Source organism: Lonchura striata, chromosome 22 (assembly GCF_050655825.1).
Source record: "Lonchura striata isolate lonStrDom1 chromosome 22, ASM5065582v1, whole genome shotgun sequence".
Classification (NCBI taxonomy): Eukaryota; Metazoa; Chordata; class Aves; order Passeriformes; family Estrildidae; genus Lonchura; species Lonchura striata.
Window position 1 is genome coordinate 6,406,133 of NC_140724.1, and position 22,519 is coordinate 6,428,651.

General features: G+C 53.7%; 2 protein-coding genes across 7 annotated transcripts; both read left to right on the forward strand.

Annotated features, from left to right (window-relative positions):
- Positions 1–131: 131 nt before the first annotated feature.
- TIA1 (TIA1 cytotoxic granule associated RNA binding protein) lies at positions 132–14,414 on the forward strand. Of its 4 annotated transcripts, none has more exons than XM_021545397.3 (12): positions 132–288; positions 3,554–3,650; positions 4,395–4,493; positions 5,420–5,474; positions 6,642–6,729; positions 8,600–8,675; positions 9,312–9,420; positions 9,890–9,985; positions 10,079–10,163; positions 11,588–11,711; positions 12,566–12,705; positions 13,605–14,414. In XM_021545397.3, the coding sequence occupies exons 1-12, from the start codon at positions 263–265 to the stop codon at positions 13,702–13,704; spliced, it is 1,095 nt and encodes a 364-aa protein (XP_021401072.1). In that variant the 5' UTR covers positions 132–262; the 3' UTR covers positions 13,705–14,414. The 4 variants fall into 4 exon arrangements, with proteins under 4 accessions (XP_021401072.1, XP_085415374.1, XP_085415375.1 ...); XM_085559248.1 differs by having other exon boundaries at positions 149–288; positions 3,513–3,650; XM_085559249.1 differs by having other exon boundaries at positions 234–288; positions 4,399–4,493.
- Positions 14,415–16,401: 1,987 nt separating this feature from the next.
- On the forward strand, positions 16,402–22,441 carry C22H2orf42 (chromosome 22 C2orf42 homolog). Of its 3 annotated transcripts, none has more exons than XM_085559247.1 (9): positions 16,402–16,541; positions 17,301–18,121; positions 18,607–18,717; positions 19,025–19,153; positions 19,469–19,573; positions 20,390–20,497; positions 21,181–21,281; positions 21,354–21,516; positions 22,188–22,441. In XM_085559247.1, the coding sequence occupies exons 1-9, from the start codon at positions 16,516–16,518 to the stop codon at positions 22,424–22,426; spliced, it is 1,803 nt and encodes a 600-aa protein (XP_085415373.1). In that variant the 5' UTR covers positions 16,402–16,515; the 3' UTR covers positions 22,427–22,441. The 3 variants fall into 3 exon arrangements, with proteins under 3 accessions (XP_085415373.1, XP_085415372.1, XP_021401059.3); XM_085559246.1 differs by having other exon boundaries at positions 20,425–20,497; positions 22,168–22,441; XM_021545384.4 differs by having other exon boundaries at positions 22,168–22,417.
- Positions 22,442–22,519: the final 78 nt, after the last annotated feature.

Consider the following 22,519-nt stretch of genomic DNA (forward strand, 5'->3'; position numbering starts at 1 on the left):
CAATTTTAAATCTCCTTGCCCCCTCAGGGCCGCGCACGCGCGGAGCGCTCCCGCGCCGTTCCCGCGCTCTCCCCGCGCACGCGCGTTCCCGCCCCCCCTCCCCGTCCCCTCAGCCCTCAGCCCGCCCGCCGCCATCTTGCGAGGAGCCGCCGCGGGACCGTCCGGCGGCGGGGCCGGCGCCGCTCGGGCTGCCCGGGCTGCCCAGGGCTCACGGGGCCGCCCCGGCGGGCGGGAAGAGCCGGGGCTGGGCGGCGGCGGAGCCATGGAGGATGAAATGCCCAAGACCCTGTGAGTGGGGAGGGGGCGAGACCGCCTATTGTTCCCGGCTCCGCGGGGAGGGGCGGCCCGGGGGGTCGCCTCACGGATGGGGCCCCTCAGGGCTCCGCCGCGGACTCGCAGCCGCCCCGGGGGCTGAGGGGTAGCCGGCTCCCGCGGTATTCGTGCCCTTTGCCTGTGCCCAGTGCTGGGCACCGCCGCTGCCCTCCGCTCCGGGCGTTCCCCTGCGCCTCCAGCTGACGTCTGGAGGGACAGGGCTGTGTGCAAGCCGTGTGTCCCTTCCCCGCTACGTCCCGAGTCACATCCGGAGAGAAAAGGGGTCTGCAAGGTGTGTGCCCCTCTTCCCAGTCCATCCGTGGTCACATCTGGAGGGAAAAGTGGTCTGGAAAGTGTGTGCCACTCCCCAGTCCATCCCTGGTCACATCTGGAGGGAAAGGAGCTCTGGAAGGTGTCTGTGCCCCTCTCCTGTCCATCCCTGGTCACATCTGGAGGGAAAGGAGCTCTGGAAGGTGTGTCCCCCTTTCTCCTGGATAGAAAGGGGGTCTGGAAAGTGTGTGCCCCCTCCCCTGTCCATCCCTGGTCACATCTGGAGAGAAAGGAGCTCTGGAAGGTGTCTGTGCCCCTCTCCTGTCCATCCCTGGTCACATCTGGAGGGAAGGCAGCGTGGAAGGTGTCCCCTCCTCCCTGTACACTCATATCTGGAGGGAAAGGGGCTTGGAAGGTGTGTGTGCCCCCTCCCTCATCCATCCCAGCCCATGGCAGGGCATTGAATGGGCATGATTCGTGTCCCTTCCACCCCAAACCATCCTGTGGTGAGGATCCTGCCATTCTGTATTGTCCATGTAGGTTGGATTTTTGTCCTGAGGGCTGTGGGGGCTGCCTGGGCACACAGCTGGAGCCCCACTGCCCTGCTCAGCAGCTCCGTGGCAAAGACCAGGCAGTGCCCATCAGTCCAGTGCTTGTCCCAGTGTTCAAAGCACTCTGAACCTGTTGTGAATTAGGAAGCCACGTCAGGAGAGGTTTGGGTTGGATTTCAGCAAAAAGTGCTGCAAAACCTGACAGTTTCACACAGCTCCTGTGCACACCTGGGCTGTGTTTCCCTCCTTCTCCCAGGCAGGTGTTACCTGGAGTAGCTTTCCCTTGTTTGGATCAGGGAAATCAGGCTCCCACCTTGTAGCAGCCTTGTTCTGCAGTGCAGCAGGAAAGGTAGGAGGGAGAGAGGGAATCATTCCAGGGTGAGGGAATGTTGCCCCTTGGACTGCTGCCACTCCCCAGGGCTTGAGAAACACCTTGGCTGAGTGACCGCAGCTTGACAAGACCCCGACGTGCCTCACCCCAGCTGTCCCGAGCACTGACCACTCTCTGCTTCCCCAATCCCGGTGTTTTCCCACATTTTGGGAGCTATTCTTGGCCTTTGCTAACACACAGCGTTGGTGTGTTTATTTGAGAAGATGTTTTCCCCCATCCCACGGGTCCTGTGGTGGCCTCAAGGTGTGCCAAGGAATGCAGGTCCCTGTCCTGGAGCACGTGCAGCTGGTGGCAAGGACAGGGCAGCACTGAGCAAAACACCTGCAGGATCACCGAGTCCTGCCTTAAAACACAGCTCAGAGCTGAGCAACTTCCAGGCTGGGATTCCTCTGACTCTCTCCCTGTGACTTTTTGGGGTCACATAGGGAATTGTCACCAGGTCGGGTGACAATTCCCTGCTCTTTAGAAAGAGCAGAAAGTGCAGCTCATGTGAGTGGATGCTCAATCCATGCTCACATGGAGGTTTCTGTAGGATTTCTGCTCCAGAAATCTTCCCTGGGTGTGGATTTTGGAGCTATCTGAGCTGTGTGGCCCCCAAGACTCTCTTCACCCGGTTTTATCCTTCCCAGTTGTTCCTGGAAGTAACTCCTTGTTTTTCGTTTTTTTCCTCCTCACCCATGTCAGTGAGGAGCAACCACAGGCAGAAAGTGCAGCTTAGGGTGATCTTTAGTGGGTGTTAAATCCATGCTCACACAGGGATTTCTACACCAGAATTTCCCCCCCAGGTGTGGATTTTGGGGCTCTCTGCACCCTGTTTTTTCCTTCCTTAACCCATTGCAGTTGTTTTTCTGGAGCAGCTTGCAGCCACTCCTGGAAGTAACTCCTTGGTTTTGCCTTTTCCACCTCACCCATGTCAGTGAGGAGGTGCAGAGCCCTGTGTTGCCTTAGGAGCTGTTTTTCCTTGTGTCAGTAAGTTCCTGGAGAGGCAGCTCCTTCTCCCACGGGCTGTTCCCTTCCTTGAAAGCCACATTTCAGCAGCTGGTGATGGATGTGCAGGCAGTCAGGAGGCAGCCTTGGAGGTGACAGAGTCCTGTTGTTTGTGTTTTTCATGGATGCACGTGGGATACGTGTCTTAAATTAAATTATTTTGTGGTCTGAAGCACGCGCAGGTGCTGGCAGCACTTGGGTCTGGCTTCTCAAGATGAACTTGGATAACGCAACCCTTCATCTGCAGAGTCATCATCTGACTCGTTAATTGGATTCTGGTACAATTAGCAGGAAAGAGGGGTGGGAGAGATGCAGGAAGAGCCAGGACTGAGCTCTCCTGGCAGGGTCACCTGGCTGCTGGAGTTCTGTACTGGGAAATCAGTATAGGAATGTGGGAGCTGGAATTTCTGTATTGGGAAATCAGTGTAGAATGTGGGAACTGGAATTTCTCTACTGGGAAATCAGTGTAGGAATGTGGAAATTGGAGTTTCTGTACTGGGAAATCAGTTTGGAAAGTCAAGTTCATGGAGTCATGGAATCCTGGAATGGTTTGGGTGGGAAGGGACATGAAACCCATCCAGTGCCACCCCTGCCGTGGCAAGGACGTCTCCCAGGTTGCTCCAAGCCCTGTCCAGCCTGGCCTTGGACACTTCCAGGGATCCCAGCTGCTCTGGGAATTCCATCCCAGCACCTCACCCAATATTTCTTCCCAAAATCCCACCTAGATCTCCACATGGAACCGTGGAATGGTTTGGGTCTGAGGGACCTCAAAGCCCATCCAGTCCCACCATGGGTCCCCACAATTTCCATAGACCAGGTGGCTCCAGCCTGGCCTTGGACATTCCCAGGGATCCAGGAGCTCCTCTGGTGGTTCCATCCCAGCCCTTCCTCCCCCTAATTCCATCCATTATCCCATCTCACCCAGCCCTTCGCCAGTGGGAAGCCATTCCCCCTTTTCCTATCCCTTTATCCCTGGTCCCAACTCCCTTTCCACGTTCCAGCGTGTCCAACATCTGTGTCCATACCTGTGTTTGACCCTCAGCTACGTGGGGAACCTCTCCAGGGACGTGACCGAGGCTCTGATCCTCCAGCTCTTCAGCCAGATCGGCCCCTGCAAGAACTGCAAGATGATCATGGATGTAAGAGCCCGAACGCTCCCATTCCCCTGCTCCTCCTGGGAGCTGCAGGCTCCAGGCTCTGCTTCTGCCTCTGGGAATTCCCCTGGGAACAGCCCAGCTCCTTCAATAAACCTGCACCACACTCCCATGGGTTTGCCATCATTTCTGTATGGGCCTGGTGCTGAATTTAAACATGGGTGGGTGTGGAGGGGGACAATGAGCTCATTAAATCAGGAGCAGATTGCAAACAAGGTTTGGAAAATTTGTTTCAGTCGTTTTACCTTTATAAAGGAGAATTGGAAGCTTTGTTAGTCCCTGTAGGGGCAGAAAACCTGTCCACATGGGGCAGTCAGAGGCTGAGCAGAGTGGCCAGAGCCCAGATTTGTGTCTCTAATCCTGGGTTTGTGCCTCTAATCCTGGATTTGTGTCCCTAGTCCCAGATTTCTGTCCCCAATCCCGGGTTTGTGTCCCCAGTCCCGGGTTTGTGTCTCTAGTCCCAGCTTTGCCCAGTCTCGGCTTTGTCCCAGTCCCAGCTTTGTGCCCCCAGTCTTGGCTGTGCCCTAAGCCCAGCTTTGCCCCCAGTCCCAGCTGTGCCCCAGTGCCGGCTGTGCCCTAAGCCCGGCTTTGCCCCCAGTCCCAGCTGTGCCCCAGTCTTGGCTGTGCCCTAAGCCCGGCTTTGTGCCCCCAGTCCCAGCTTTGTGCCCCTAGTCTCAGCTTTGCCCCAGTCCCAGCTGTGCCCTAAGCCCGGCTCGCTCCCTGTCTCAGACAGCTGGCAACGACCCCTACTGCTTCGTGGAGTTCTCCGAGCACCGGCACGCGGCCGCGGCGCTGGCTGCCATGAACGGCAGGAAGATAATGGGTAAGGTAAGCTGCCGTGCCCGCCGTGAGTGTGCCAGGGCAGAGCCAGCCGTGCCAGAGCCAGCTGTGCCAGGGCAGAGCCAGCCGTGCCAGAGCCGTCAGGGTGTTGGGAGGAGAAATTCAGTGTTGTACGGAGAAGTTCAGAGTGTTGGGAGAAGGAATTAATGGTCTTGGGAGGAGTTTAGAGTGTTGGGAGAAGTTCAGAATGTTTGGAGAAGTTCAGAGTGTTTGGAGAAGTTCAGAATGTTTGGAGAAGTTCAGGGTGTTGGGAGAAGTTCAGGGTGTTGGTAGGAGGATCTCAGAGCATTGGGAAGAACATGGAGCTGAGGATGTGGAGCTGGGGGGAAAACCATGGAATTCCAGTGCAGTTGGGTTGGGAGGCCCCTCTGGAGATGATCCCGAGCCAAAGCTCATCCAGAGCAGGGTGCACAGGGGGGTGTCCCAGCAGGGTGTTGATGTCTGCTGAGAAGGAGCTACCACAGCCTGTTCCAGGCCTCAAAGGAAAGTTTTCCTTCATATTTTCCCTCATCATTTTCCTTCTTTTCCTCATATTCAGGTGGAACATCCCATGTTTCAGTCCATTACCCTGTCACTGTGCACCACTGCTGAGAGTCCTCATCCTCTTCACAATCACTCTTGAGACATTTGGGAGCCATTCCCTGTGTCCTGTCCCTCCATCCCCTGTCCCCAGTCCCTCTCCAGCTCTCCTGGATCCTCTTTAGGTTCTGCCAGGAGCTCTCCCTGGAGTCTTCCCTTCTCCAGCAGGGCAGCTCTACCCCTGTTCATTGAACAACAAACCTTCTCCCTAGAAAAATGTCTTAAAAGTCAAGTTTTAACCCCAGCCTTGCACCCCTGTAGGGTCAGATTTGAGCATGGAGATGTCTGAGCTTTTTTAGGATTTGCCAAATCTGATGTTTGATTCCCATTTGCAGGAGGTCAAAGTGAACTGGGCCACCACCCCCAGCAGCCAGAAGAAAGACACCAGCAGTAAGTGTCACCTGTGCAAGTTCTGCAACAGAAATGCACCACACAAAGCTCTGTGGGAATGGTTTGCATTGGAATCCTAATTATTTATTGTGTTTGTTAATTAAACTTCAGGGCAAACCTGATCTTTGCCATCACACAGCATTCACAAGGTAATTTTATCTTAAATGTGAAATGGTGGATCTCCAAGTGTTCCCTGAAGCTAAGTTTGGGGGTTTTGTTTGTTTTCCATTGAATTTTCATGGAAAAATTCCATAAAATTCCCTTCCATTTCCCTGTAGCATCAGGAAGGGATTTGATGCAAATCTGTGACTTTTTGCTACCTGGGCAGTTGTGAATTAAAACCCAAAATGCCTCATTCTTTATTTTTGAGGCACATTGAGCATCTCCCTCAAGGAGCATCCAGGTTCCTTCCAGAAGGGATTCCATCACTCCCAGCAATTTCTGTGAGGAAATCCTTGGAATTTTTAGGCTGGTGGGGCTAAACCCCATCAGTGCCTGAGAGAGTTTGGTGCCCGCTGTGGCACAGCTCGGTCTGTGTCCCACCCTGTTGCACTGAGGTGGAAAACTCCTCAGGAAAACTCCTTTTGTGCCTGTTTCTCACCAGGAAGGGATCCCCCTTTCCATCCTGAACCCTCAGTCCTCCTTCACTGGGGCTGCCCCATCCCTGGCAGTGTCCCAGCTGGGGTTGGAGCACCCCGGGGTGCTGGCAGGGGTGGCACTGGATGGGTTTCAATCCCTTTCCACTCAAACCATTCCAGGATTCCACATCACCACTGCTGATTCCGTCCTCATGCTGGCACAGGGAGAGAGAGATTTTCCTGCACACTGGGCACATGAGGTGTAAATAAGTCTCAGATTTGTGCACTAAGTGCTGGCAGGCCTTAAAAGCAGTTTGTAAAATCGAAGATACAAACATGTGTCCTTCAAATCACTGCCTCGTGACACTGCCAAGCACAGGGGCTGTCAGGAGCAGCAGGAATTCTGCTCTTCCTGTAGCATCCAATGTGGATTTCTGTGGCATTTAATACATTTTTTTGTGCTTTATAATAATGTAGTTTGAATAACAGCTGGAGTTTTGATAACTGGTTTTTTAAGAAGAGTTTTTTTCCCCTCTGCTTTGCTCAGAGGCATCTTCAACCACTGAATCCTTTCTCTTTTTCCCCAAAGATCATTTCCACGTCTTTGTCGGAGACCTCAGCCCTGAGATCACAACTGAAGACATCAAAGCAGCCTTTGCTCCCTTTGGAAGAATCTCGTAAGTCCTTTTTTTGGGGGGGCAGATCAAGGTCTCTCTCCTGAGTGGAGGCACCTTTGTGTTCACTCAGTGACACTGTGGCAGTGTCACAGTTCTTCTCACACAGCCACATCCTTTATCCCACCTGGTCTGTGGAAAACCCAGACCCTGCTCCTGGGCTGTACATTTCCCTGGGCACTCTGGATTTTTGGGGCCAACCCTGCTTTTTGTGGAATTCATTCCCATTTCCCTCAAAATGAGGGTTTTTTTTGAGCACCTTGGGGCAGCACCACCTTGTCCCAAACATTTTTGGGCCGGGGAGCTGAGCTGATCCAGGCAGACATTCCCAGTGAGGTGGCCCTGCCAGCCTGTCCCACTGCCACCCTGCAGCGTGAGCAGAGCGAGGAGCAGTCCCTCCAATCCATGCTCCAAACATAAACCATCAATTTTCCTTGTAGCCTTGTCTGTACTGGACACTGGAGTTTCTTGGTGGTGATGTAAGAACATAGAAGGCTTTGGAGTGTTGGGTAGTGAAGCATTTAATTGAAGTAAGTTTGGTTTTTGTTGTTTGGGGTTTTTTTATCTCTCAGGAGTTCCAGTTTATTCCTCTTTTTGTGCCAGCTTGATTTCCTTGTATTAGAAGGTTTAGAAAGTTCTATCAATGTGATCTTTGCTTCGAGCATCCCCTGAGTGCAGCTGAGGGTCACTGGGGAGAGAATTTGGTTAATTCTTGGCCTCTGGCTGGTTTGAATCCCTGTTTATCCTTTTTTTGCTCACTCTTCTCATATTTTCACTTGTTCTTGAGTGTTTATTCCCAATTTTTCAGTTGAGAGTCAGTAGAGATGAGGCTTCCCCCTTTCCCTCTCCAGCAAACCCAGCTCAGCTCCCCAAAGTGGCTTTTCCCAAATTCTGGAAAAACTAAAAAAAAAAAAAAAAGAGGAAGGGGGATCTAACAGAGAACAAATATTCCTGCTGCTTTGGAGAGGGATTTTCCTCAGGCATCTGGCTCTGTGGGTGCCACAATTAATGTTAATTAAGCTTAAAACCTCCGAGCCTTAACGAACTTTGTGCCCACTGTGGCTTCTCAGTGCTCTGCTGGTTTCTCTGCCCGCTCTGATTTCACTTCCATGATTTCCTAACTGGGGTTTTTTTTTGGCTCCTCTGAAGAGTGGACAGAATTCCATGGCAGACCAAAGGCTACAGTTCACAGTGGAGAAACATTGTAGTTGTATTTATCAATTTTATTTCCTTTTTCCCTTCTGGTTTTTTTTTTTTTCTGTACCTCAAAGTTCCAGTCACTCCTGTTTGATAATGATGCCTGATGTGTGGTTTTAAGACTTTAAATGTGTTTTATTTTCTTTAATAATTAATATTCAATGTAATAATTAATTTAATTTCCATTCAATTCAAAATAATTCAGTGATTTCAATAATCTGAAATATCAATCTCTTCAAATTTACAGCTGCCCACAGACCAAAAAGGGGGTAACAAATTTACCTGAGAATTAAGGAATTCAGTTAACAGCCGACGTATGCCTTTCAATTCCTACTTTTTCATTTTTATTTTCATTTTCTATTCATTTCTATTGAACATTTGCAATGAGCAAGGTAGAATGTGTTGGCAAATAAAGAAGATTTTAAAACTTGAATGGTTCCAAGCTCCTGCAGTGATGTGGAACAGCTGCTTTGTGCCTTTCCCAGCCTGGCAGCAGCAGCCAGCTGTAAAACTCAGCCATTTCTTAAAGAACCTCTTGATTTGCATGGTGTAAATTTAATTTTGCTCCTTTAGCCAAGCTGTGTGTGGAGAAGGAGATGCTTTGAGCCTGGTGGAGGGGAGAGGGGAGAGGTGGGGCTGAGCTGTGGGGCTGAGCTGGGTCCCTCTGTGCTTTCAGGGACGCGCGGGTGGTCAAGGACATGGCCACGGGCAAGTCCAAGGGCTACGGCTTCGTCTCCTTCTTCAACAAATGGGTGAGATCCTGGTTTCCATCCCAAAAAATGGCTAAAATCCCCTCACTTCCCTCTTAATAAATGGGTAAAATCACTTGTTTCCCTCTTCAATAAATGGGGGATAGATCTTGGTTTACATCCCAAAAAATGGGTAAAGTCCCATCATTTCCCTCTTAATAAATGGGTAAAACCCCTTCATTTCCCTCTTCAGTAAATGGGTAAATTTCCTCAATTTCCCTCTTTAGTAAATGGGTAAAACCCCTTCATTTCCTTCTTTAATAAATGGGAGATAGCTCTTCACTTCCTCCTTCAATGAATGGGTAAAATCCCTTCCTTTCCATGTTCCAAAAACGGCCAAGATACTAAATTCCTTCAGAAAATGGGAAAGATTCCTTCATTTCTTTCTCCAATAAATGGGAAAGATCCCTTCATCCAATAATTGGGCGGGATCCTTTCATTTCCCCAGCAAGGGCTTGGGACACTCCAGGGTGACTCAGGAGGGAAGTGGGGTCCCCCTGTGGCCCTGTCCCCCAGGAAGGGCTTGGGACACTCCAGGGTGACTCAGGAGGGCACTGGGGTCCCCCTGTGGCCCTGTCCCCCAGGAAGGGGTGCCAGCAGTGGGGTCAGGGGGGTTTTTCTCTCCCTCTCCTCCTCCAGGACGCCGAGAATGCCATCCAGCAGATGGGGGGCCAGTGGCTCGGGGGCCGGCAGATCAGGACCAACTGGGCCACCAGGAAACCTCCAGCTCCCAAGAGCACCTTTGAGAGTAGGTGCCCACCCTGTGCCCTGCCAGCTCCTGGGGTGGGGGATCCCAGAGTTTTTGGGGTGGGAAGGACCTCAGAGCCCATCCCACCCCACACGTGCCTTGAGCAGGGACTCCTTCCCCAGTCCCAGGGTGCTCCAAGCCCCCCCAGCCTGGCCTTGAACACCAGCAGGGATGAAGCAGCCACAGCTGCTCTGGGAATTCCATCCCCACCCTCATTCCTTCCCAGTATCCCACCCCAGTCTCCCAGTTGGAAGCCATTCCCTGTGTCCTGTCCCTCCACCCCTTGTCCCCAGTCCCTCTCCAACTCTCCTGGATCCCTTTAGGCCCAGGTGCTCTGAGATATCCCTGTAAATATTTGCAGGTCGTTCCCAACAATCCTTTACCAGTCGGGACTAAAAGTCTCCCCCCAAAATTCCCATCCCACCCTTTGAAAACCAAATGCAACATCCCAAACTCCAATCTCTTGCAGCAAACACCAAACAATTGTCCTACGACGAGGTGGTCACTCAGTCCAGCCCCAGCAACTGCACCGTGTACTGCGGGGGGGTCACCTCGGGCCTCACAGGTACGTGTGGGCCCAGCCCCTGGCAGCTGTCCCCCTGTCCCCACGGGTGCCTGACGCTGCTGTCTGTCTGTCTGTCTGTCCTTCCTGCTCCAGAGCAGCTGATGCGCCAGACCTTCTCCCCCTTCGGGCAGATCATGGAGATCCGAGTGTTCCCGGACAAAGGCTACTCCTTCGTCAGGTGGGAGCATGGGGGGTGACCCAGGGGAGAGGGGCTTTCCTTCCTCTGCTCTGGAACAGGTGGGGAAAATCCCAAAAAAGCACTTGGGACAGGGATCTTTGTCACGTGGGAGCTCCATCAGCACAGAGTCACTGAACCCTCCAGGGTTAGAGGGTTTCTGCTCCCTCTGCTCTGAGGAGACCATAAAAAGTGGGGAAAATCTGAAAAAGCACTTGGGACAGGGATCTTTGTCATCAGTCACTGAACACTCCCAGCTTACAGGGTTTTTCCTTCCTCTGTTCTGAGAAGGGATTATGGCCATAAAAAGTGGGGAAAATCTCAAAAACCACTTGGGACAGGGATCTTTGTCATGTGGGAGCTCCATCAGCACAGCATCACTGAACCCTCCCAGGTTAGAGGGTTTCTGCTCTGAGGAGACCATAAAAAGTGGGGAAAAAATCCCAAAAAACCCTTGGAACAGGGCCCTTTGTCATCAGGATTCCAGTCAGCACAGAGGAGTCACTGAACCCTCCCAGGTTAGAGAGGTTAGAGGGTTTCTGCTCCCTCTGCTCTGAGGAGACCATAAAATATACTTGGAATAGGGTCCTTTGTCATTCAGGACTTCAGTCAGCACAGGAGTCACTGTGCGCAGGGTTAGAGGGTTTCTGCTCTGAGAAGGGATTATGGCCATAAAAAGTGGGAAAATCCCAAAACCCCTTGGAACAGGATCCTTTGTCTTCCATCACCCCAAAGAATTCACCAAACCATCCCAAATCAGAGGGATTCTGCTCTGAGGAGGGTTATGGCCATAAGAAGTGGAGAAAAATTACTAAAAATCACTGGGAATGGGGATCTTTGTCATGTGGGAAGATCCATTTATTTCCTTCCCTAATTAATGGCAAGATCCCTTCATTTCTTTCCAATGAATGTTGACTTCCACCTCTCCCATTTAGTAAAAAATAAACTATTTAAAAATCAAGAAAAATTTTAAAAGTTGTAGAAAAAAAGAATAAATTGACTGATCTTTCTCATTTAATAAGGAAATTGGTGAAAAATATCCTGATAAATATCCCCAATAAGTGTTCCCAATGAATATTCCAAATCAATATCCCAATCAATATTCACAATCAGTATCCCAATAAATAATTCAAATCAATATCCCAATAAATATTCACAATCAGTATCCCAATAAATATTCCAAATCAATATCCCAGTAAATATTCCCAATCAGTATCCCAATAAATATTCCCAGTAAACATTCCCAATGAATACCCCAATAAATATTCCAAATCAATATCCCAATCACTATTCCCAATCAGTATCCCAATAAATATTCCCAGTTAATATTGCAATAAATATTCCCAATCAGTATCCCAATAAATATTCCCAATTAGTATCCCAATCAATATCCCAATCAATAACCCAATCAATATTTCCCCCGGCAGGTTCAGCTCCCATGAGAGCGCCGCCCACGCCATCGTCTCCGTCAACGGCACCACCATCGAGGGCCACGTGGTCAAGTGCTACTGGGGCAAGGAGACGGCCGACACGGCCGGGCCCGTGCCGCAGGTCAGGGTCCCTGCGGAGCCCGCGGAGCCGTTAATTAACCAGCTCGTTAATTAGGGAGTGCGAGTGAGGGAGGGATGGGTGATGGATGATGGATTATGGATGATGGATCCCTCAATGGATGATGGATGAATGGATGGTCCATGGATGAATGGATGGTGAGTGGATGATGGATGGATGGGTCCATGGATGCATGGATGATGGATTATGGATGATGCATCCCTCAATGGATGATGGATGAATGGATGGTCCATGGATGGATGGATGATGGAAGGATGATGGATGGGTGGATGGATCCCTGGATCAATGGATGATGGCTCCATGGATAGATCCATGGATGGATGATGGGTGATGGATCCATGGATGGATGATGGATCCATAGATGGATGATGGATGGATCCATCAATGGATGATGGCTCCATGAATGGATCCATGGATGGATGATGGAAGGATGATGGATGGGTGGATGGATCCCTGGATCAATGGATGATGGTTCCATGGATAGATCCATGGATGGATGATGGGTAATGGATCCATGGATGGATCTACGGATGGATGATGGGTGATGGCTCCATGGATGGATGATGGCTCCATGGATGGATCTATGGATGGATGATGGCTCCATGGATGGATCCATGGATGGATGATGGATGATGGCTCCATGGATGGATCCATGGATGGATGATGGGTGATGGCTCCATGGATGGATGATGGCTCCATGGATGGATGATGGGTGATGGATCCGTAGATGGATGGTGGCTCCATGGATGGATCCATGGATGGATGATGGATGATGGCTCCATGGATGGAGCCACGGCTGGATTCCCTGTTCCCTGACTCCTGCCCGTGTGTCGCAGGGCCAGCTGAGCTACCCGCCGGCCTACGGGCAGTGGGCTCAGTGGTACGGCGGTGCCCAGCTGGGCCAGTTCGTGCCCAACGGCTGGCAGGTGCCCGCCTACGGCGTCTACGGCCAGGCCTGGGGCCAGCAGGGCTTCGGGTGAGTCCTGAGCGCTCCTGTCCCGAATTTCATCCCTCTGGGGAGGGATTGTGCACCTGGGATCCACAGCGGGGTGGGGACATCCCAGCAGGGGTGGGGACATCTCAGCAGGGGTGGGGACATCCCAACCCGGGTGGGGACATCCCAGTGAGGTGGGGACATCCCAGCAGGGCTTCGGGTGAGTCCTGAGCGCTTTTATCCCAAATTTCATCCCATTCGGGGTGAGATATGTGCACCTGGGATCCACAGCGGGGTGAGGACATCCCAGCAGGGGTGGGGAACATCCCAACAGGGGTGGGGACATCCCAGCAGGGGTGGGGACATCCCGGTGAGGTGGGGACATCCCAACAGGATTTTGGGTGACTCTGGAGCCATTTTTATCCCATTTTTTATCCCCTTTGGGAAGGGATTTGTGCACCAGAGATCCACAGCGGGGTGGGGACATCCCAGCAGGGGTGGGGACATCTCAGCAGGGGTGGGGACATCCCAGCAGAGGTGGGGACGTCCCAGCAGGGATGGGGACATCCCAACAGGGGTGGGGACATCCCTGCAGGATTTTGGGTGACTCCAGAGCCATTTTTATCCCTTTTGGGAAGGAATTTTTGCACCTCAGATCCACAGCGGGGTAGGGACATCCCAAGAGATCTTTGAGTGAGTCCTGAGTGGTTTTATCCCAATTTTTATCCCTTTTGGGAAGCAACTTTTACACTTCAGATCCACAGCAAAGCGGGGACATCGCAAATGGGTTTTGGCTGCCTCCAGATCCATTTTCACCCCAGTTTTTCTCCCATTTTAGAAGCAATTCTTGTTCTCTGACCCCCCCAAACCCTCACAAACCCTTTCCCCCCACAAACCCCGGGGCTGTTTTGGGATTTCTGATGGATTTTCTCTCCCTGCAGGCAGAGCCAGCCGTGGCTGGGCCCCGGGTACGGCCCAGGCCAGAACGGCGCCGTGGTGCCGGCCCAGCCCGGCTTCCGCGTGGGCTTCGAGAGCCCCTGAGCCCAACAGCAGCAAAATCACCAAAACCTCCTGTTTCACCCCAAAATCCAGCCAGGAGCTTCATGGGCTTCGAGAGCCCCTGAGCCCAACAGCAGCAAAATCACCAAAACCTCCTGTTTCACCCCAAAATCCAGCCAGGAGCTTCATGGGCTTCGAGACCCCCTGAGCCCAACGGCAGCAGAATCATCAAAACCTCCTGTTTCACCCCAAAATCCAGCCAGGAGCTTCATGGGCTTCGAGACCCCCTGAGCCCAACAGCAGCAGAATCACCAAAACCTCCTGTTTCACCCCAAAATCCAGCCAGGAGCTTCATGGGCTTCGAGAGCCCCTGAGCCCAACAGCAGCAAAATCACCAAAACCTCCTGTTTCACCCCAAAATCCAGCCAGGAGCTTCATGGGCTTCGAGAGCCCCGGAGCCCAACAGCAGCAGAATCACCAAAACCTCCTGTTTCACCCCAAAATCCAGCCAGGAGCTTCATGGGCTTCGAGAGCCCCGGAGCCCAACAGCAGCAGAATCACCAAAACCTCCTGTTTCACCCCAAAATCCAGCCAGGAGCTTCATGGGCTTCGAGACCCCCTGAGCCCAACGGCAGCAAAATCACCAAAACCTCCTGTTTCACCCCAAAATCCAGCCAGGAGCTTCATGGGCTTCGAGACCCCCTGAGCCCAACGGCAGCAGAATCATCAAAACCTCCTGTTTCACCCCAAAATCCAGCCAGGAGCTTCATGGGCTTCGAGACCCCCTGAGCCCAACGGCAGCAGAATCATCAAAACCTCCTGTTTTACCCCAAAATCCAGCCAGGAGCTGCGTGGGCTTCGAGACCCCCTGAGCCCAACGGCAGCAGAATCATCAAAACCTCCCAACGGCAGCAGAATCACCAAAACCTCCTGTTTCACCCCAAAAATAATCCAGCTGCTGGTCACTAAAACCTCCTGTTTCACCCCAAAAAACCGGCCTGGTGTTGCATGGCCAGCACCACTTTTTAAACTTTTTTTTTCATTTATTTTCCCTTTTTTTTTGCTCCTTTTTTTCTTTTTTGTGCCTTTTTTTCTTTTATTTTCCTTTTTTTTTTCTTTCTTTTTTTTCCCTTTTTCCCTTTTTTTTTTTTTTTTGCTTTTTCCCTTTATTTTTCCTGGTTTTTTGCTCTTTTTTTTTCCCTTTTTAAATTTTTTTTCTTTTTTTCTTTATTTTTCCTTTATTTCTCTTTTTTCTTTTTTTCTTTTTCTTCCCTTTATTTTTCCTAGGCTTTTTTTTGCTCTTTTTTGATTTTTTTTTCCTTTATTTTTCTCTTTTTTTTCTTTTTTTTTCTTTTTTCCCTTTTTTTTCTTTTTCCCCTTTTTTTCAATTTTTTCCCTTTTTTTCCTTTCTTTTCCTTTTTCCCCCTTTTTTTTCCTTTTTTTCTTGGCTTTTTTTCCTTTTTTTGCCTTTTTTGTTTGGGGTTTTTTTTTAGTTTTTTGTTTTGTTTTGTTTTTTCTGTGTTTTGGGGTTTGTTTTGGTGTTCTTTTTTTTAATGTGTTTTTATACAAACAAAACTGCAGGGACTTGGCTGCCTCAGCTGAGAATCGAGGCAGGAATTGCACAGAGTCATCCTTGGGGGTGTTTTGGTTTGTTTTTTAAATTTTTTTTTAATATTTTCGAGGGGTTTTCCCTCAGAAAAAGCTGAAAAAAAAAACCAAAAAACACCCCAAAAAAAGCCAAAAGTGTGGGAATCCTGGAGCTGCCTTCAGCCTCACACCCTCCCTTTTAAAGGAGATTTTTAGCCAGAAAAAGTCCTTGTTTACATCCTTTTTTTGTGCATCTCAGGGTGGGGTTTTTTGCCTTATACTGGGGAAAAAAATATTTTAAAAAATAAAAATAAAAAAGGGACTCAAAAGTGCCCAACTCTCCCCACATCAGCCAAAATTCCCACCCTGGGACAGCAAAATTCCTGTTGTGAAAATGTGACAAATCCCTTTGGGGTTGGTTTTTTGGGTTTTTTTTAAATTTTTTTACTGATTTTTACATTTTCCTGTACTGATTCTGTAAAATATTAGGAACAAATTGAAGAATTTTTGCACAACCTCAGCCACTTTTGTACTTTTTTCCTTATTTAAAGGTAGGACACGGAGTCTCTTAATGTGATTTATGCCTCAAATCTTCCTTTTTTTTTTTTTTTTTGTGGATATGAAATATCTCTTGGAATATAAAATTTTTAATCCACTGTGAAAAATCCCCTCCGTACCCGGGTGTGTTTCACAAGGGAGTGAAGCTGAGAAGAGCTCCCAAACCTCATCTACCAGCCAAAAAACGCCCTTTTTTTATCCTACCTCTCGCCCAGCCTTTAAAAAAAACGGAAAAAAAAAATTACAAAAAATGGAAAAATAATACAAAAAGTTTTTTTGTTACAAAAAAAAAAAGGAAAAAATGAAAAATACTGAGCTGCTTGTGTGCTGTGTTTTGTCAGGTGGTTGAGGGGGGTGGAGCTGCTGGGATTTGGGGGGAATTGAGTGGAATTTGAGGGGGGGAAAGGAAATTTTGGGGGGAAAAAATAAATTTTAGGGAGAAAAAGGAAATTTTGGGGGAAAAAAGGAAATTGAAGCAATCTCCCCACGGGGGCTGCTGGGAGTTGTAGTCCAAGCGTCATGGCGGGTTTAGCGCCGCGTTGGACTACAACTTCCATCATCCCCCGCGGCGCACCACGTGACTCCGGTGGGCCAATGGTAGCGCGCCGATGGCGGAAGTGGAGCTCCCCTCACGGCGCTGGCGGCGGTAACGACGCCGAGGCACCGGAGCGGGCCCGGCGGCGGGGCTGACATCACTGGCCGCGAGGGATGCTGGGAAATCCCGGGAGACGGCGGTGAGAGCCCCGGGGATGGCCGGGAGCGGAGAGGGGAGAGACCCCCGGGAGAAGGGAGGGAGCCCCGGTGAGGGGAGAGAGCCCCGGGAATTGGGGTGAGGGGAGAGAGCCCCGGTGAGGGGAGAGAGCCCCGGGAGAGGGGAGAGAGCCCCGGGAATTGGGGTGAGGGGGACATGGGGATCAGCAGAGGGACCAGGGTGGGACTTGGTGGGCAAAAAGGGACCCCAAGGGACAGGAGGGTGACACCAGCTGGTGGCACTTGGGGACACGGTCAGTGGTGGCCCTGGTGATCCTGAAGCTCCTGTCCCCCCGAAATGTCCCCATGAGATGTGACACCAACAGCGCTGCCCCCCCTGCCCGCTGTCCCCGTGCCCTGAGGGCACACAGAGCCCGGGTGGCATTCCCGGGGTTCCCCAGAAGGTCCTGGGCAGGGTTTGGTGGCAGCTGCAGGAGGAGCAGAGGGTCACACTGGCACAGGGGACGTGTGGCAGGGCTGAAGTGGCTGTCCTGGGCGCTCAGAGTGGCACAGGGTGACACAGGGACTCTCAGGCTGACCCCTGGGGTGGCACAGGGACCAGACAGGGTGGCACAGAAACTGCTAGGCTGACCCCTGGGGTGGCACAGGGGCTCTCAGGGTGGCACAGGGACTCTCAGGGTGACCCCTGGTGTGGCACAGGGGCTCTCAGGGTGGCACAGGGACTCTCAGGGTGACCCCTGTGCTGCTCAGCCCCCCGCGACCCCCATGCCTTCCCTCCCCAGCTCCATGGATCTGTGCCCGGGCAGGCCCAAAGCGCCGTCCTTCCTGTCGGACCTGGGCAAGGCCACGCTGCGCGGCATCCGCCGCTGCCCTCGCTGCGGCACCTACAACGGCACGCGGGGGCTGAGCTGCAAGAACAAGACGTGCGGCGCCGTGTTCCGGGCGGGCGCGCGGCGCCAGCCGGGCACCGACGCCGTGCGCCTGCTGGGCGGCACGCGGGGCCAGCTCTACTCGGTGCGCCAGCGCGACTCGCGCTGCTTCGTGGAGCTGGGCACCTCCGAGACGGCCATCCAGACCCCCGAGGGCACCCTGCTCACCCAGCTGAGCTCGGGGCGCTGCCACGCGCCCGCCTGTGCCAAGGCGGCGGCCGACAAGCAGTGCCAGCACCTGAAGCTGGCGCTGGGCTGCCAGGCCGAGGCCACGCCGCTGCCGCTCAAGAGCTCGGTGCTGGGCGCCGTGCAGGCGCCCGCCGAGGCCAAGCAGAGCCTGTGGGCGCTGGCCACCGAGCCCACGGGGCCGCTGGTGCAGAGGGTCACCAAGAGCGTGCTGGTGGTCAAGTGCCAGGCCAGCACGAGGCACGGCCTGGGCTACCTGCACGCCAGCTTCGGCCAGCGGCGCTTCTCCTGCGCCTGCCGCCCGCCCGGGCACGGCCGCGCCCAGCGCCGCCAGCAGCACAGGGAGGAGGAGGAGGAGGAGGACGAAGAGGAGGAGGAAGAGGCACCCCCTGCGCGCTGCATCCACTTCCTGGCCTGCATCTGTGCCTTCGCCAGCGATGAGAGCCTGGCACGGGAGTTCTCCGAGTTCCTCGCCTCCGACGGCAGCGGTGGGACTGGCAGGGGTTTGGGGTACCCGAAAGGGCTGCCTGGGGCACCCTAAAAACCTGCCTGGGGCACCCTAAAGGCCTTTCTGAGGGCACCCTACAAAGCTGCCTGGGGGCACCCTAAACACCTACCTGCAGGCACCCTAAAAGCCTTTCTGGGGGCACCCTAAACACCTACCTGCAGGCACCCTAAAAGCCTTTCTGGGGGCACCCAAATGCCACAGCAGGAACATCTGGGGTTCATTTCCCCAAACCCCTCCCACAGCAGGAATATTTGGGGTTCACCCCATTTAGGAGGTTCTGCACCCCAAGAACCCCACACAGCCCAAATTGCAAACCACCATGAGAGTGGGATAAACCCCCCCTCCCCACAGAGGAGCCTCCTGGGAGGGTGGGGGGTTTGCTGGGCTTTTGGGGGTCCCCGTGTCCCTCGATGCCCCCGTGGCTGGTGGCTGGGCTGTTTTTAGGGACAGAATTTGTGTCCCCAGGTCTGAAGGGGACGGTGACGCCACAGCTGCTGCGGGGCCCTGGCTTGGCACCGCGGGCTCGGGGGGCAGCTGCTGCCAGGGCCAAGAAGAGGAAAAGGGACCCGGGGCCAGGTGAGTGTCCCTGGGGGGCTGAAATCCCCCCAGAACAGCTCTGGGGGGCCAGATCCAGCTGGAGAACCTCTGGAGCAGCTCTGGGGTTCAGATCCATCTGTTGGAACCCCTGGAACAGCTTCATGGGGTCAGATCCAGCTGTGGAACCCTTGGATCAGCTCTGGGGGGTCAGATCCAGCTGTGGAACCCCTGGAACAGCTCCAGGCATTGGCCCCAGGCCCGTGGGGGTCACTGGTGGTGGAGGCCCAGAGGAGGGAGGTGGCAGGGGGTGGCAGTGGGTGACACCAGGTGACAATCCCTCCCTCAGCCCCGCAGGTGCCCGGGCCCCTCCTGGCTCCAGACCCGGCTCACCCCGGCCCCAGGAGGAGCAGCCTGAGGAAGCTGCCGCTCGTCTCCTCCTCCCCTTCCTCCTCCTCCTCCTCGCTGAAGAGACACGGTGAGCACGGCTTGGTGGGGATTTTGGGAAGGAGGTCCTGGGTTGAGGGTGGGGACAGGCTGGGATGGAATTCCCAGAGCAGCTGGAATCCCTGGAAGTGTTCAATGCCACGTTGGAACCACCTGGGACAATGGGAGGTGTCCCATGGTGGGACTGGATGGGCTTTGGGGTGCTTCCAACCCAAACCCACCCAGGATTCCACGTGCAGATTTGCAGTGGGGTGACATTCCCTGTCCTTTCCCTGGCTGGGCAGTGTCACAGAGCCCTGGGGTGAGGTCTGGGTGACATTCCCGTGTCCCTGCCCTGTCCCCTCAGGCTGTCACCAGGTGCTGGACGAGTCCCAGGTGTCCCTGTCCTTCCAGGAGTGGCTGGGCAGCGTCACCGAGCGCATCCACCAGACCATGCACTACCAGTTTGAGGGTGAGCGAGTGTCCGGCCGCAGGACGGGGAATTTCGGGACGTTTTATGGTCCATTCAGGGAGCAAAACACTTTTGGTGACTTTTTGGGAAGACTTTTGGTGACATTTTGTGAGTGCTCTGTCCCTTTTTGGGAGCACTTTTGATGCCATTTGGGGAATGCTGTGTCCCTTTTTCAGGATGATGTGGTGTCTTTTTGGAAATGTTTTTGGTGCCATTTTGGGAAGACTTTTGGTGCCATTATGGGAAGATTTGGTGCCACTTTGGAAATGCTGTGTTCCTTTTTGGGTACACTTTTGCTGCCATTTTGGGAACATTTTTGTTGCCATTTTGGGCACACATTTGGTGCCATTTTGGGAACATTGTGTCCCTTTTTGGGAGCACTTTTGCTGCCATTTTGGGCACACCTTTGGTGCCATTTTGGGCACACCTTTGGTGCCATTTTGGAAATGTGTCCCTTTTTGGGAATACTTTTGGTGCCATTTTGGGCACACCTTTGGTGCCATTTTGGAAATGCTGTGTCCGTTTTTGGAACACTTTTGGTGCCATTTTGGGCACACTTTTGGTGCCATTTTGGAATTGCTGTGTCCTTTTTTGGGCACACTTTTGCTGCCATTTCAGGCACACCCTCCCCTCACCATCCACACCATCATTCTCCTCCCGCTGACCCCAAACCAGCGCCAGGGAGGGGTCAGCCTCCAAATCCCCAACATTTCCATGGAAATTGCACCACTGCCGGTGCCCTGAGCCACAGGGCCACTTCGGGGTGAGATTTTGGGACCCCCAGCCCCTACCCTGAGCCCGCTGTGCCCCTGCCAGGCCACCCAGAGCCACTGGTTTTCCACATCCCCCAGTCCTTCTTCGAGGCTCTGCAGCAGCGCATCTCCAGCGGCAGCGGCAAGAAGAGGCTCCCCAACTCCACCACGGGTGAGGAAAAAGGGGGAAAACACAAAATAAAAAAGGGAAAACCCTACTGGGAGCTGAGTTTGGGGGAAGGAGAAGGGGCACGGAGAGGATTCAGCGCTGCCTGGGTGGTTTGTGGATTTTTTTTTGGGTGCTGGGGAGTGGGAGATGGGAAATGGAGGGAAGGATAGAAAAATAAAGGGGGGAAGAAAGATGGAAAACTAAAAGGGGGGAAAAGAAATGGGGAAAAATAAGGGGGGGGAAAGGGATGGAAAAATAAAGGGGGGGAAAAAAAAGGAGAAAAAAGGGGTGGAAAAATAAAGGGGAAGGAGGATAGGAAAATAAAGGGGGAAAAAAAGTAAATGGGGAAAGAAGGGGGGGAAATAAAGGGGGAAAATAAAGGGGGGGGGAAGGGATGGAAAAATAAAGGGGAATAGAGGGAGAAAAAAGGGGGAGAGGGAGGGATGAAAAAATAAGGTGTAAAAAGGGATAAAAAAGGGGGACGGAGGGAAAAGGAGAAATAAAAATGGGAGGAAGGGGAGAAAATAAAGGGAGGAAGGAGGGGAAAAATAAAGGGAAAAAGGGGGGGAAGAGGCAAAAAAGGGAGGGAAAAGAAGGAAGAAAGGGGGAAAGGAGAGGAAAAATCAAGAGGGGGGAAGATCAAAGGGGCCGGAGCCCCCCCGAGACCCCCCGACCCCTCCCCGCAGAATTCGTGCGCAGCGACGCGCTGCCCCTGGGCACCTTCTCCAAGTACACCTGGCACATCACCAACGTCCTGCAGGTGAAGCAGATCTTCGACACGCCCGAGGTAAGGCCGGGCTCCGTCCCCCGGACCCCCCCAGCCCCGCCGGGCCGGGCCTGAGCGCTCCCCGGCCCGCAGGTGCCGCTGGAGATCACCCGGAGCTTCGTGCAGAACCGCGACGGCTCCTACGAGCCCTTCCGCAGCCCCCGCGTGGAGGTGGAGCCGCTGCCCGAGGGGCTGGGCCCCCACGAGAAACAGCCCCCGCTGCGGCCCCTGGAGCTGCAGACCTTCCTCAAAGTCGGTGAGGCTCGGGGGGGCACGGGGGGCCCCCGAAACAGCGCCCAGGAGGGGCACAGCATGACCCCGAAACAGCCCCAGGAGGTGCAGGGTGGGACCCCAAAACAGCCCCAGGAGAGGCAGGGTGGGACCCCAAAACAGCCCCAGGAGGTGCAGGGTGGGACCCCAAAACAGCCCCAGGAGGGGCAGGGTGGGACCCCAAACCAGCCCCCAGAAAGGGCAGGGTGGGGTCCCAAAACAGCCCCAGGAGGGGCAGGGTGGGACCCCAAAACAGCCCCAGGAAAGGCAGGGTGGGACCCCAAAACAGCCCCAGAAAGGGCAGGAGGGAAACCCAGAATCTCCCCAGAAAGGGCAGGGTGGGACCCCAAAACAGCCCCAGAAAGGGCAGGGTGGGACCCCAAAACAGCCCCAGGAGGGGCAGGGTTCAAAAGGGTTGGGGGGCTTCAAGGGATGGGGAAAGGGGGATTCCAAAGGGTTGGGGGGCTTCAGGGAAGGGAAGAGGGGGGGTTAATAGGGCTGGGGGGTTCAAGGGGTGGGAAAAGGGGGGTTCCAAAGGGTTGGGGGGTTCAAGGGGTAGGAAAAGGGGGGTTCAAAAGGGTTGGGGGGCTGCAGGGGAGGGCAGAGGGGGGTCCCCAGGCAGCCCTGTCCCCCCCAGGCCACACGTCCCCCACGCAGAAGGAGCCCACGCCCTTCACCATCGAGTGGATCCCCGACATTCTGCCCCGCTCCCACCTGGGCGAGCTGCGCCTCAAGTTCCAGTACGGGCACCACGGGGGGCCCCGGCAGCCCCCCGGCCGCGGGGACCCCCCCCCGGAGCCCCCCCTGGCCACCATCACCTTCCCCTGAGCCCCCCGGAGCGGGACGGGGGGCACGGCACCCCCAGAATAAAGAGATGTCACCCAACAGAGCGCTGAGAGGCTGGGGGGACCCCGAAATGGGGGGGGGGGACCTGGGAGACCCCAGAATGGAGGGGGGGAATGGGGACCCTGAAATGGGGGGGGAAAACC